General features: G+C 51.8%; 2 protein-coding genes across 4 annotated transcripts in view; one reads left to right on the top strand and one right to left on the bottom strand.

The window, feature by feature from the left end:
* The window catches only part of LOC136325465 (tubulin alpha-3 chain), a 29713-nt gene extending 25766 nt beyond the window's left edge, over nt 1-3947 (top strand). For both annotated transcript variants that reach the window (XM_066259923.1, XM_066259924.1), the window contains 3 exons: nt 846-994; nt 1273-1953; nt 3592-3947. In XM_066259923.1, the coding sequence (XP_066116020.1) occupies nt 846-994; nt 1273-1953; nt 3592-3888 (1127 nt within the window). In that variant the 3' untranslated portion in view covers nt 3889-3947. The remainder of the gene's footprint in view (nt 1-845; nt 995-1272; nt 1954-3591) is intronic.
* Nucleotides 3948-5498: 1551 nt separating this feature from the next.
* MZT2B (mitotic spindle organizing protein 2B) lies at nt 5499-14851 on the bottom strand. 2 transcript variants are annotated; one of them, XM_066259925.1, is made up of 4 exons: nt 14640-14851; nt 14227-14375; nt 13165-13344; nt 5499-5761 (listed from the first exon to the last, which is right to left on the bottom strand). In XM_066259925.1, the coding sequence occupies exons 1-4, from the start codon at nt 14801-14803 to the stop codon at nt 5604-5606; spliced, it is 651 nt and encodes a 216-aa protein (XP_066116022.1). In that variant the 5' UTR covers nt 14804-14851; the 3' UTR covers nt 5499-5603. The 2 variants fall into 2 exon arrangements, with proteins under 2 accessions (XP_066116022.1, XP_066116023.1); XM_066259926.1 differs by lacking the exon at nt 13165-13344 and having other exon boundaries at nt 14640-14838.
* Nucleotides 14852-15022: the final 171 nt, after the last annotated feature.

Genomic DNA, 15022 nt, shown 5'->3' with positions numbered 1-15022 from the left:
ATGGGTGCTCCTTGGAATCCCTCTGCAGAAAGTATGGGTGGACACACAGGTATGTCTGTGATCATGTTTCATGTTAGATAAGAAACTATTGATAAAAGGTTAGTGCTTGAAATGTGGGCCTTAGGCTCCTGATTTAGGAAAACCTAACGTACCGAAAAAAGCTGCTTTGCCAGGAGTAAGATAGCTTGTGACAGATTTATCTGTGACTGCTTCAGCCCCAGGCAAATGGTCTTATAGATCCTGTCTGCAGGGTGCCCAGGTACTGGTTCCTCCTTAATGCTGTACACTGTCTCAGGCTGGTGCATAAAAGGTTTGACAGGCATCTCAGGCATAGAAAGTGGAGAACATTCGTAGGGTTTATCCAGATTAGATGCCTGGGGTAGTTTCCAAGGAGAGCTGCAAAATGAGTACCTGTCAGAGGCCATCCAGGAGATGAGAATGTCACCTTAAAGTCTGTGACCTAGGCCACTTAGGTGCTGTGATGGGACTCTGGCAGGTATCCACTGACCTAATGACTGTCCAGTATAAAGCTTTTTTTAAATTACACCTTTTGGTGTGAAAGAAATATGCACATGTAGAATTAATTGCCTGGGTGCAGGGGTGAGAGCTCTGTTCCATCTTTGGGAACCAATAAAGCCGGTATTTGTGCTGAGTTGAGTTCACCTCCCTAGAGCCATAGAGTGCAGTGATGCTCTGTGTATTACATAGAGATTCTGTGATACTAATGCTATTGACCTTCAAGGAAGGTCACATGCTTGGTAGATAAGAATGGTCCCCAAATCTGTCTAGGCTGGTGAGTTAACTATCGTCCCTAAAGGCCCATGGCACATGTGTCCTCTTCGTAGATGAAGTGCGCACAGGGACCTACAGGCAGCTCTTCCACCCGGAGCAGCTGATCACCGGGAAGGAAGATGCAGCCAATAATTACGCCAGAGGCCATTACACCATCGGCAAGGAGATTGTCGACCTGGTCCTGGACCGGATCCGCAAACTGGTAAGAAGAGCGGTGGGAAGCCTTCCAGGGTCACTTTGGCAAAACCCAGGCCAGAATCATGAACCCTGGCCTTCCTCTGTGGTGTGGCTGCAGTGCAGCATCCAGACATCTTTGGTGTCTGCTTTGCCTGGCCTCTAAGTGTAGTGCATGTTCCCTGGGGACAAGTGGAATCCATTTAATCTGGTGGAGGCAGAGAGAAGTGCCCCAGGCTTGCTGGAAGCTGGCAGTGTGGCTTCAACAGGCCTTGCTCACGGTGTCTGCTTTCTCTCATTTCTCAGGCGGATCTGTGCACCGGGCTGCAGGGCTTCCTCATCTTCCACAGCTTCGGGGGCGGCACCGGCTCTGGGTTTGCATCTCTGCTTATGGAACGGCTCTCGGTTGACTACGGCAAGAAGTCCAAGCTTGAATTTGCCATTTACCCAGCCCCCCAGGTGTCCACAGCCGTGGTGGAGCCCTACAACTCCATCCTGACCACCCACACGACCCTGGAACATTCCGACTGTGCCTTCATGGTGGACAACGAAGCCATCTATGACATATGTCGGCGCAACCTGGACATCGAGCGGCCCACCTACACCAACCTCAATCGTCTGATTGGGCAGATCGTGTCCTCCATCACGGCCTCCCTGCGCTTTGATGGCGCCCTGAACGTGGACTTGACGGAATTCCAGACCAACCTGGTCCCGTACCCCCGCATCCACTTCCCGCTGGCCACCTACGCCCCGGTCATCTCAGCCGAGAAGGCCTACCATGAGCAGCTGTCCGTGGCCGAGATCACCAATGCCTGCTTCGAGCCGGCCAACCAGATGGTCAAGTGCGACCCTCGCCATGGCAAGTACATGGCCTGCTGCATGTTGTACCGGGGGGACGTGGTCCCGAAAGATGTCAACGCGGCCATCGCCACCATCAAGACCAAGCGCACCATCCAGTTTGTGGATTGGTGCCCGACGGGATTTAAGGTAGGGCTGGGTGATAATAAGGGGTTTTACCTTCCAGCGTGAAGCAGACCGTGACAGAACGCTGCCCTTTGTGAATACCCCGTTCCATGGCAGCATGGCAGCGAGGCTGTTGGTCATCAGTTAGTGTACCAGAGTGATCATTTATTCAGTGGTGTCTTTTGAATTTATTCCTGAGTCATCCCACTGTTTATCTGTGGAGAGAAATTTCTTTTTTTTAATAGAATAGGAAATTTTCTGAAGGATCTTTGTTCCTGTCTGGTTGGTGGGATTAGTGTGGGAAATGTTGGTTAACCTTAGAAATAAGGTGTTTTTTTTTTTTTCTTATGAATTTTCTGTGCATTGGTAATTCATGTGGATATTTGAAATTGGGGCATTACTATTTGGTATCTCTAAATCCCATTTGATTCCATTGGTATGTACCAATTAAGCCCAATTAAAGTGTCCTATGAAGTGTTTGATTTAAAGAAAAATCATTATGAATCTTTTTGTGGGGGAAAAAAGGGCAACATCTTTTTCTCTCTCTGTAAGCCTAAAAATTCTGGCCTGAGCTTGCCTCCAACCCCGGTTTGTACTAGCCTTTCATATGCTACAGAAGAGAAACCTTGCAGTTGTGTTCAGCTTTGTTCTGTACTTGATTACTGAACCTTGATCCTTTCCGTCTGGTTTCTGTGCTTTCCTGAGTCTTGCTTTTCATGCCGCCTCTTCTGGCTCAGATCCTCCCTGCTTCTGAGGGGCCTGCCATGCTGGGTTCTTAGCTAGGACATCCAGCACTGGGTTCTTTTCCTCTAATTAGGGGTCAGCATAGTAGGTGGACCAGTGTCTGATTATGCAAAGTTTGTCACACAGCCACACCCATTCAGTGACCTATTATGGCTGCTTTTGTGCTACAAAAACATAACTGAATGGCTGTGACAGATTGTATTGTCCACCCAGCATAGAATATGTACTAACAAGAAAAAAAAATGTACTGTCTTATCCTTTATAGACAGCTGACCCTGTCTGTAATCCACTGCCAAAACCTCTAGTCCTGTCTCCCTAGTTCTGAAGCCTGAATGTTTACCCCTTAGTCTGAGCCCTAGAATGTCACCCTGTCCCTCCTACTTAGCACACACATGGACCACCTGCTGTTGCAGTCGTAGCAGTGGTCCTAGGTCCTCTGGCAGTTAGTTGCCGCTCTGCTGTGCACTCCAATTGTTTGGTGGGAAAGAAGGGGGCATGATCTTCCCTTGTAGTACCATCACAGTTGTGTAGTGGGTGGGAAAGTCTTTTGCTATGGAGGTCAGTTCCCCTCTTGTTGAAACCTACGTAGAAAGTAAACTATGAAGAATACAGGGCAGTGTCCTTCAGAAGGAAGACTGTACTATCACCAGAGTGCCTATCACATGTCACAGTTGCTGGGACATAGCCCTTCAGGCAGCTTGGGACCAAGCCAAAGTGGCCAGCTCTGGGCACTTGTCTTTCCTTGTCTGGAAACCAGCACCCTGCTTTCCTGGCACCTTGCCTGGTACAAAGAAGGGCTCAGAGACTGCAAGTTGAACCAAGCTTTCTGCCAGGTCACCAGAGGGCGCCTACAGGCTTTCTTTTCTGGGAAAGCAGCCACACTATTTCTGGGTTTGACATTATTTCCCTCTTTGGCAGGTGGGCATCAACTACCAGCCCCCCACCGTTGTCCCTGGAGGAGACCTGGCCAAGGTGCAGCGGGCTGTGTGCATGCTGAGCAACACCACCGCAATCGCCGAGGCCTGGGCCCGCCTGGACCATAAGTTTGATCTCATGTATGCAAAGCGAGCCTTTGTGCACTGGTATGTGGGGGAGGGCATGGAGGAAGGGGAGTTCTCAGAGGCCCGGGAGGACCTGGCAGCTCTGGAGAAAGATTATGAAGAGGTGGGCGTGGATTCTGTGGAAGCAGAGGCTGAAGAAGGGGAAGAATACTGAATGGGAGGGTGCTGCTGGTGGGTGTCCCTCTCTTCCGCTCTCTTCTGCCAACCCTCAGCTCTTTTGGTTTTAAGTTGTCATTAAAAGTTTCTGTATCAAATCTGTCTGTTGTGGTGCTTGGCTGGGACTCACTCATCTGTCCACAGGAGTGGATAGGACCCCAAATCCTGCTGGGCCTGCATGGAAGGCTGGTCTGGGCTACACAGTGCTGTGCTTTTTTTGGGGGTGGGCACAGTACTACCCACACCTGTAAGGAGCTGTGGCTTATGTATGACCCAGGGAAACTGGTGATATTTTCAACCCAAGATTTCAAAGCATAAAGACTTACTAAATTCTAGAAAATTTAAGTTAGGTTTTTTTTGTTGTCGTTTTTTACAGTGACAGAGAGACAGAGAGAGGGATATATAGGGACAGACAGGAACAGAGAGATGAGAAGCATTAATCATCAGCTTTTTGTTGCGACACCTTAGTTCATTGATTGCCTTCTCATATAAGCCTTGACCATGGGGCTGCAGACCAAGTAACCCCTTGCTTGAGCCAGCGACCTTGGTTCCAAGCTGGTGAACTTTACTCAAACCAGATGAGCCCACGCTCAAGCTGGCCCCCTTGGGGTTTTGAACCTGGGTCCTACACATCCCAGTCAGACATTCCATCCACTGCACCACCGCCCAGTCAGGCTAAGTTTTCCAATTGAATTTGCCACTTTTCAGGCTTCTCCACGGATAGGACACTTGTACTAAAGTTTAAAAGCTTAGAACTGGAGTTTTAAGATCTGAGGTTGATGGAAAGAGGTGTGTGCACAGAATTCCTAAAACTCTGGGTCAAATGTGTAAGGGCAGGACATTATTGGGGAAGGGGTTTTACTGGATTCTTCAGTGGCACTCATGACCCACAGGTTAGAAGCTCTGTACAATTCATCTTTCTCCTGTGATAACTTGACAGTGTTCCCCTCTGTGTTCAAACCCCTGCCCCCAGTGCACCTGAGTACCCTGGGAATGGTCTCAATGAGTTGCTCCTTTTACTTCAAACAGAATGTATTGAAATCTGTTAATAAAAGACCTAGTAATATGGATATTTTCTCAGACCCGAAATGAGGTCCAAGAGGATGAAGTCAGTGGTTTAAGTCACTTGGTTAGTTCAGCTCTAGCATTACCAGGACACAGAATTAATTCTATTTGTGCCTTAATGTATTCAAAAGATGACAGAGGCCCTGGCCGGCTGTCTCAGTGGTAGAGTGTCGGCCTGGCGTGCAGGAGTCCCAGGTTCAATTCCTGGCCAGGGCACAAAGGAGAAGCGCCCATCTGCTTCTCCACCCCTCCCCCTCTCCATCTCTCTCTTCCCCTCCTGCATCCAAGGCTCCATTGGAGCAAAGTTGGCCCGGGTGCTGAGGATGGCTCTATGGCCTCTGCCTCAGGCACTGGAATGGCTCTGGTTGCAACAGAGCAATGCCCCAGATGGGCAGAGCATCGCCCCCTGGTGGGCATGCCGGGTGGATCCCCGTTGGGTGCATGTGGGAGTCTGACTGCCTCCCTGTTTCCAAGTTTGGAAAAAACAAACCCAAACCAAATCAAACAAACAAAAAAAGATGACAAAATATATTGAATAGACCCTCAGTTTTTCAAAAAGGTTTATTACCAACAGGAGGCAATAATACATCACCTCTGCTAGGAGGCTGGTGAAGCCCACAGCAGGTGGGCATTAAGTCTCTGCTTGGCTCAGGTACTGTTCCGGGTGGGGCTCTTCCCTGGCCCGCCCCCCTTGGGCAGCCTGGTAGCACTGGGCTGTCGGGGCATCCTCTGGCTAGATCCCTCCCAGCTGCTGCGTTCTGCCAGGGCTGGGCCTCCACCAAGAGCTGTGCCGCCTTTGTTTCTCCCTGAGCAGATACAGGAAACAATCATGAGGAACCAGGGCAAACAACATAATCACAGGGTACAGTATCTCTATTTGTGTTCCATTGAGCTTTTACACTTAGTGTGTTTCTACCAGTCCTTTTGGCCAGGGGTCCCATGTCAGTCCAGGGTCCTGAGGCTCAGGACAGCCTGGAGATGGCACATCCAAAAGTAATTCTTGGCAGAGTGCAGGAGGCCCTGGAGTGTGTCACAGGATGGAAGTCATGCAGGGAGTGAGGGGGAAAGTGTGGATGGTCAATTTAGGGGGAGGGAAACTCAGCTTGTAGACTCCTGCCCTGGGAAGCATATGTAATTAGCTGTAACCTCCAGCAGCACAGGACGCCTCACTGTCAGCGGCACTGCTATCTCACTGCCCCCCAGGCACTCCTCTCTGGACTGTCCATGTCTGAGCCGATCAGACTGATAACATAGGAAGCACAGGAGTCATTAATGGATGGTGAAGTCAGGCTTTTGGAGTTGGATCTTGGAAGCTTTCTCACCTACCTACCCCAGTATTCTGCAAACATTCAGTGGTCAAGCCTCCTGCTCTCAGGTTCACTCCCAGATCCGTGGTTTGGCTCTTGCAGAGGCTTGACTGCTCAAGACTTGCCCTGACTACTAGGCATCACACTCAGATGGACACCACTGGTCTGTTCTTTACTTTGCGATTTGCTTACTTTATTCTCTTTTTGTGTGTGTGTAAAGACAGACTTATAACCATGCCTAGGTTAGAGCTTTATTGTAAACTGGCTTCCTGGATTCAAGGTGTTGAAACTATCAGCAAGACTAGGAGGGCCTGCCAGGGAACAAAATGTACTCATGGAATAGGCTCACCCCCTCCTCCAGCTCACAGTCCCTCTCCTTTGAGCCAGTCTCAGCCAGGGTCTGCACTGTGGGCTCTGACCTGAATACCTGTCCCCTGCTTGAGCTCCAGCTTTAGGGGCCTGTCATTTCTGTTCTGCCATTTGTCACCCTGAGCAAGCTGAGAGCACCTGCACTTGAGACTGCAGACCCTGACTCCTATAGAAGGACATCAGACACACTTTCCATGCTAATACTGAAAACTAAGTTCTTCCCAGGATTCTTGCAGGGATAGGACAGCCCTCCTTAAGAGAATTTCTGCAGCCTGACCAGGCGGTGGCGCAGTGGATAGAGCGTCGGACTGGGATGCAGAGGACCCAGGTTCAAGACCCCAAGGTCGCCAGCTTGAGTGCGGGCTCATCTGGTTAGAGCAAAAATTCACCAGCTTGGAACCAAGGTTGCTGGCTCAAGCAAGGGGTTACTCGGTCTGCTGAAGGCCCATGGTCAAGGCACATATGAGAAAGCAATCAATGAACTAAGGTGTCGCAATGCACGATGAAAAACTAGTGATTGATGCTTCTCATCTCTCCGTTCCTGTCTGTCTGTCCCTGTCTATCCCTCACTCTGACTCTCTGTCTCTGTAAAAAAATAAATTAAAAAAAAAAAAGAGAATTTCTGCAAAGTTCTTCCTCAGAGAGTGAGGTCTTTGCTGCCTGGGGGGGGGGGGGGGGAGAGGTTACAGTGGTGCCTTGCCTGGAACTCAGACAGTTCAGGTTTCCCTGCCTCACCTCCCTGGGCTTCACACTCAAGTGCTTGTGAGCACCTGATTTCACAGAGAGGTAGTAACAGGCTTCTCAGAGCCACGAGGGAGCATGTTATAAGATGAAGCTGAGTCAACTCGGCCTGCAGTTAAATATAACAAGGTCAGTGACTCAAAAAAGACACAAAGAGAACCCTCATCCATTTTCTTTGGTACAAATGCCAATATTCTGGTCAGCGTGCAAGAAGCCCTATGAGTGCATGGGCGCCACCACCCCACAGTGTCTCCCAACATGCTAGTGCCTGCTCCTGAGGCCACAGCTCCTCCCTAGATCAGGCCAAGTGGAATTAGGTCTTCTGTAGCATCTGGGTTAGGTACGCCAATGCTGGGTGCCTGGGCATCCCATGAACTCTCAACAAAATGCATTTCCTGAACAAGGACTCACAAGTACAGCTCAGGCACAGCTCACCCCCAGCAAGTGGCAGGGCGTTTCTTAGAAGGGGGCCTGACTTTGAGGCCAGCTTTTCTTCAGCCTGTCACACACATGCATTTCCCCTCCCCCTCAGTGTAATGACGACGGTCCTTCTGGCAACTCAAGGATGAGAGGAAAGTAGAAAAGGGCAAATAATGTTTCTCTATAAATCTGACAAGGCCCTAGACTCTGGAAATAAGACACCAAAGTGACTTTGAGCCAGAGAAGGCCTTAAGAAAACCATCTAACAATGAAAGTAGGCCATTTATTTAGCTCTATGTGATTTGTGGAACCCTCAGGAATCCATGCTCTTGGGGTTAGTGGAGAGATCCATTCGGGCCTCTTCATGGAGATGGAGGGTGGAGGAGGTTGGTCTGTAGGTCCTGCGATGGAAAGGCCTGCCGTGTTCAGCCATGACCCCCCAGGAGACCCAGCACAGGACTTTTTAAAGGGATCACGGGAATGGAGGGTGGGGCTGACCCAAGGATAACCACAAGCTGGGGAGGGTGGGGATGTGCCAGAAAGACAACATCACTGAATATTAAATACAGTGGTCTAAAAAGATTTTTTTTAAAGGAAAAAGCCAAAAAATAAAACAAAAATTAGTGGTCTGACTTATTGTATTCAAAAATCAGTGTTCCTCCTACCCCTAAACCAACTTGTATCCACTGAGGGTTTTGTGACCCCAGAATGAAGCAAACTCTCAAAACACACCAGCCCAGGCCCTGGCCGGTTGGCTCAGCGGTAGAGCGTCGGCCTAGCGTGCGGAGGACCCGGGTTCGATTCCCGGCCAGGGCACACAGGAGAAGCGCCCATTTGCTTCTCCACCCCTCCGCCGCGCTTTCCTCTCTGTCTCTCTCTTCCCCTCCCGCAGCCAAGGCTCCATTGGAGCAAAGATGGCCCGGGCGCTGGGGATGGCTCTGTGGCCTCTGCCTCAGGCGCTAGAGTGGCTCTGGTCGCAACATGGCGACGCCCAGGATGGGCAGAGCATCATCCCCTGGTGGGCAGAACATCGCCCCATGGTGGGCGTGCCGGGTGGATCCCGGTCGGGCGCATGCGGGAGTCTGTCTGACTGTCTCTCCCTGTTTCCAGCTTCAGAAAAATGCAAAAAAAAAAATTAAAAAAAAAACAAACAAAAAAAAACACACCAGCCCATTGTCTTCCTGTGACTCAAAGAGCCCTCGAAGCTGGGAGACAGCCAGACCCAGTGGGACTGTCATTTACTTTTGGTGTGGCCCATGTGAGTCCCACTCACCATACCCTGCAAGCTCTGCCAGCAGAACTGTCCCGGACAAGGACTTAGAAAAAGTCCTAGCAGGAGCTGCTGGTCCCCAAGAGCAGCCTTTCTCCTTTGTGATGGGAACGCCCCCTTGTGGTAGAATTGAGCCAGCGGGGCCGCCAAGGCAAAATATTAGTGACCTGTGGCTCTAAGCTTGCATTTGAATGCATGTTGTGTGAGGAAAGAAAAGCATGGGGTGGGAGAGGAGGACAGGTGAGTGAGAAAAGAAGAGAAGAAAGCTTCAGGAGTGCAGTACAGCCAAGTGAGGCAACACAGCAGGTCACCGATGTCTTCAAGGCCACTGGCCATTGCTGGAGAGACAACCAAAGGTCTGCACCCACCAACCAGTTCTGCCCTCTGGCTGGGCACAAAGTAGGGCCTTAATCAGCACTTCCAGAACACATATGGACAATAACAAAGACTGACATGCTACACAGAAGTACACACTTGTATTTTTTTGTTTTGTTTTTTGGGTTATTTTTTTGTCTCATTTTTCCGAAGTTGGAAACGGGGAGGCAGACAGACTTCCTCATGCACCCGACCGGGATCCACCCAGCATGCCCACCAGGGGGCAATGCTCTGCCCATCTGTGGCATTGCTCTGTTGCAACCAGGGCCATTCTAGTGCCTGAGGCAGAGGCTATAGAGCCATCCTCAGCGCCCGGGCCAACTTTGCTCCAATGGAGCCTTGGCTGCGGGAGGGGAAGAGAGAGACAGAGAGGAAGGAGAGGGTGAGGGGTGGAGAAGCAGATGGGCGCTTCTCCTGTGTGCCCTGGCCAGGAATCGAACCCGGGACTCCTGCATGCCAGGCCGACACTCTACCACTGAGCCAACTGGCCAGGGCCTCACACTTGTATTTTTAACTCTTAACTTAGCCCATGCTTCTTGGGAGGTGTTCTCCCTTCTGTGAATCCTCCCCAAAAGGCAGACACAACCCTGAGGAGGTGTATCAGGAAGTGTTACTGTCAATATTCTGGAGCAGCGCTGTTCAACAGAAATATAATGTGAGTCACATACCGTATGTAATTTTAAATTTCCTAGTAGCCACATTAAAAAGTACAAAGCCTGACCAGGCGGTGGCGCGGTGGATAGAGCGTCGGACTGGGATGCGGAAGGACCCAGGTTTGAGACTCCGAGGTTGCCAGCTTGAGCGCGGGCTCATCTGGTTTGAGCAAAAAGCTCACCAGCCTCTGGCTCAAGCAAGGGGTTATTCTCGGTCTGCTGAAGGCCCGCGGTCAAGGCACATATGAGAAAGCAATCAATGAATAACTAAGGTGTCGCAATGCGCAACGAAAAACTGATGATTTATGCTTCTCATCTCTCTGTTCCTGTCTGTCTGTCCCTGTCTATCCCTCTCTCTGGCTCTGTAAAAAAAAAAAAAAAAAAAAAGTACAAAGAAACAGGAAAATTAATTTAAGTACCATATTTTAGTTAACTAAAAAATACCCGCCTGACCTGTGGTGGCGCAGTGGATAAAGCGTCGACCTGGAAATGCTGAGGTCGCCGGTTCGAAACCCTGGGCTTGCCTGGTCAAGGCACATATGGGAGTTGATGCTTCCAGCTCCTCCCCCCTTCTCTCTCTCTGCCTCTCTCTCCTCTCTCTCCCTCTCTGTCTCTCTCTCCTCTCTAAAAAATGAATAAATAAAAAAAAAAAATTAAAAAAAAAAAAAAAAAGAAATGTTACATTAAAAAAAAAAAAATACCCAATATAGTACTGTTTCTCAACATGCACTCAGTATAAAAATTATTTGAAAGGTGTCATATTCCCTTTCTGGGCCAATTTTTTAGCCTCTGGGCCTGCCATGTGCACTTACACTCACAGTGCCTCACAAGAGCACCACCCCAGGGCTGTGGCTTCCAGAGGGGACAGTGCAGCTCCATCTGAGGCTATGGCTTCTGCACACCAAGCTTCACCTTACACGTTCTGGAGGGACATGTTTTTAAGACTCCTAGTTTACCTAAACTTCAACAGACAACACTCAACTGAATTTAATTTTTCTTCAGTGACTCTACATCCCCTTCATAACAAGAATTATCCTCTCTGGGCCCTGACTGGTTGGCTCAGTGGTAGAGTGTTGGCCTGGTGTGCAGGAGTCCCAGGTTCGATTCCCAGCAAGGGCGCACAGGAGAGGCACCCATCTGCTTCTCCACCCCCTCACCCTCTCCTTCCTCTCTGTCTCTCTCTTCCCCTCCCGCAGCCAAGGCTCCATTGGAGCAAAGATGGCCCGGGCGCTGAGGATGGCTCCATGGCCTCTGCCCCAGGCGCTAGAATGGCTCTGGTTACAACAGAGCGATGCCCCAGCTAGGCAGAGCATCGCCCCCTGGTGGGCATGCCAAGTGGATTCTGGTCGGGCACATGCGGGAGTCTGTCTGACTGCCTCCCCGTTTCCAACTTCAGGAAAAAAAAAAAAAGAATTATCCTCTCTGTGCTTTTGGGGTCTTGTTTCCTCCTTTTCTGCCAAACGAGGCAGAAATGAGTCAGCTTGTGAAGTCCCCACAGGCCATCTTAATGGCTGGGGGACAGGAACCCAAACAGAGTCAAGCCCATGTCCTGGAGCAACTTTATACCCTAATTCTGTGGGAAATGGGAAACTTAAGACCAGTTATCCCCAACAGCCTCTGACAACTCACTTTCTGTACCCCCACCTCCTGCCATCAATGAGGTGGCTGGAAGGGCTGTATGAACAGATGCTGTGACATGTTGCCTCAGAGATGTCCCATCTGGTAGCCTCTGCCTCTTGGTTGTAGCACACTCCTGGCACGGCCCCTTAACTGCATTCTCCCCTCCAACTTCTCCCTATAAACAAACTCCGCAGGTTGCCCTCTACCTACACCACGCATCTCCCCAGGGCCTCCGTGTCCTCATATGCTGGCTGCTGGCCACCAGCCTAGCAGGACCCACGGCCTGAGCACTCAAGGAGAAAAGAACCCTGTGGGACCCACTGCTCCACTCCTGCCCCACCTCCCTCAGATCTTCCCAACCCCTCTATGCCAGTGCTCCCAGCACCATGCCCATGGCCCACCTCTTGACTCTCCATCCTCCTCTCTCTCCCTCACCCTCCAGCTCAGGCCCAGTTCCCACCAATGGCCAGGATACACACCATGCATCTCCGCCTTACCTCTCCTCTCTTGGTCCTGTCCCCACCACCCCACCTCATAGGGCTCTGCCACTGGCAGAGGAACCTGTCCCCTGCCCCCCAGCCCATCTACTTAACCCTTCAGTGCTTCAGTTTCTGTCTCTGTCGCTTATCTAGCCATCTCTTTCACTGGAATGAGAGCGTGTCCATCTTGCAGCCCCACTGAGCCCTCAGCACTGAAAGGTGGGCTGGTACCCAAAGTCACTGAGTGAGCAGTACTACTCCCTCAAATGAGGAGGGTGGTTTTCCCTTCCCTTTGGAAACTCACACATCTTTTCCTCAACTCAGCCTGTAGTCCAACCACCCCTATTCTGACCTGCCTCTCAGCCCTTCCCTACCTCGCCCTGGCCCGAGCTCCATGTGGCACCTGGAATGGTGAGGTGGAAGATGCAGGGAGGAGTGAGTAAGAGGGCAAAGCCAGCAACCTGTGAAGTCTCAGGTCTTCACACACCCCTGGCACTGGGTCACCAGCCTCATCACTCCTGGCAATGCCTGGAAGGTATCCCCAGCTCGGTAACCAGGCAGGAAAGGGGAATCTGTTTTATCCTCCGGGCTGCCCATTCAGGTATGTGACGGCATCTAAGAGACCAAGGTGTTTCTCACATCTAAAGATTTGCTGTCTACAGCATACCATGTGCCTCTTCCTTTCCCCTTGGCCTCTTATCCTCCTCTGGGGAAAGGGCAACTCTATAGAGTGTAAATCTCACCCAGAAGTTAGTCTCTGGGGGGTAAGGGGTATCAGTCCTATTCTAGAAGTACTGTGGGTTGTCCCTTAATAAACCACGAGGTCATATCTTTTGTCTCTAAGCTGCATGGCAGAGATATCCAGCAGGATTCTGCCCTTGCAGCTAAAAGCTGCTCTGGTGCTCTTGGGCCAGAGCAGTTTCCATGGAAACAAGAAAGCACACCAACCCCCAGAGATAAACCAATAAATGCAACCTGCAAAAGGAGAGAACAGGCAGCAAGAGAACCGGAGGGAAGCGGGGGGGCCTGGAGAAAGAGGCGAGTACGTAGCAGCTGGGCTGTGGTGCAGAACTGGAGAGGCTGCAGGCCGCGGGGCCGAGGTAAAGGACGGCCTTGCAGGGGGGCTACAGCTCTTGGCAAAGAGAAAGGAGGCCTCTGCAAGTCAGAAAGAAACACAAAGAAAGCAGATGGAGTATGGGTCAGTGAGGAAGCACAGTGCCTCTCAGGAAAGGGGGCGCGAGTGCCTAGGGCCCTGGCAGTCCTACCCAAAGGAGCCAGCCTGCCCTCCACTCCAGTGTCAGCTGCTTCTCAGTATATCTGTAAGTGCCTGAGTGCTCTGGCCAAGGAGCCAGTTCATGAGGTTCTGCTGCATCTCAGAGGGTTTCTGACAGCAATCAGGAGAAGTGACACACAGGGAGGTCTGCCATGACATTCTCATTATCAGTACCTGTTCACCCCCCAATCATGACCCTCGAGAGTGAGGATGCCCCTCAAGCCTGATCCCAGTGCTCTGCCACTCAAGCCTCTGCACCCTGAGTGTCTAGGGCAGCCAGGACTGCCATGCTGACTCTTGGCCAGGATTTCTGGACCTAGGTAGGAAAGGTACGGGTGGTGGCAGTGGGGGTTTTAGGAAGGCCTCTACCTACCCACTTCCTGAACATTTTCCTGGAGACTGTACACCCCATGAGAACAGGAACCAAAACAGTCTTGTCCCTGTATTTCTGGTATGAAGGCATGAGTGATGAGGTGAGAAGAGGCTGGGACAGCAAAAGTCTTGGCCTGCTTGGGCCACGCTGGGGTAATCATTCTGCCTCCACGTTATTTAGATGTGCTCTCTCAAGGCTAGCACTGAAGCCAAAGCTGGGATCTGCGCCAAAGAGGAGAGCCCTTGGATGGGTCCAGTGAGTCCTAGGAGAAGACCTACAGAAAGTCCTGGACACTGAGGGTCTGGCCCATGCTATGCCAGGCATTGCCCACTTCCTGGCCCTGCCACCCCGCCGTCCGGGCCACAGAGGTAGGAAGCATCCCAGCTCTGACCTCGGGTCTCTGGCATGCTCGATGTGGGCAGGGACACTGTCGCGGGGTCCTGGGGCTCGCTCGCCAGTCTCTGCCCGGCACACATGGACTTGAGCATCTGGAAGACTGCGAGGGGCGCGACGTTCAGCTTCAGCAGGTCTACCAGGATCCTGGTGAAAACAGATGTGGGGCGCACTGAGCCCTCCTGGCTTCAGGTCCGTCTGCTCGGGCGAGAACGGGTCAGGCATGGCTACCAGACTTGGTTGAGCCCAGAAGGACCAAGTCCCTCAAAGTCCCGACTCTACTCCTGGCCCCCAGGGGTCTACGATAAGGACAGGGGGCTCTTACATATACATCAGTAGCCCGGCAAGGGGCTGAGATCACGGTTATCTGAGGGTCTGACCAGCGCGCAGCTCCCACCCACGCCCGCTCACTTGAACACGTCGGGGTCCATGGCGACGCCCGCCGCCTGCGCCAGCTCGTACAACTCCATCTCCTCGGCGCTCAATACCTTCTTCCGCCGCAGCGCGAGCTTCTGCAGGGCCGCCTCCAGCCCCGGGGGTGGCCCCGGCCCCGGCCCCGCGCCTGGCGCCGCCATCTGCCCGGCCCCGCCGGGCACTCCCCACAGCGCCCTCTACTGGTCCCGCCGGCCGCTCCTCTCCCTGCAGCGCCACCGCCTGGCCTCCGAGTAGCACTACTCCAAAGGCTCCTGACCGGTCCGTCTTCCCTCCGTTATTCGATCCACATTTACGTGCCGGGCAGTGTGTAAGGGATACCGTGGCGGGCCAAAGAGACCCGCTCCTTGGCGACTAGGACT

Source organism: Saccopteryx bilineata, chromosome 2, assembly GCF_036850765.1.
Source record: "Saccopteryx bilineata isolate mSacBil1 chromosome 2, mSacBil1_pri_phased_curated, whole genome shotgun sequence".
Taxonomy (NCBI): Eukaryota; Metazoa; Chordata; class Mammalia; order Chiroptera; family Emballonuridae; genus Saccopteryx; species Saccopteryx bilineata.
This window is presented reverse-complemented; position numbering and strand designations above follow the sequence as displayed.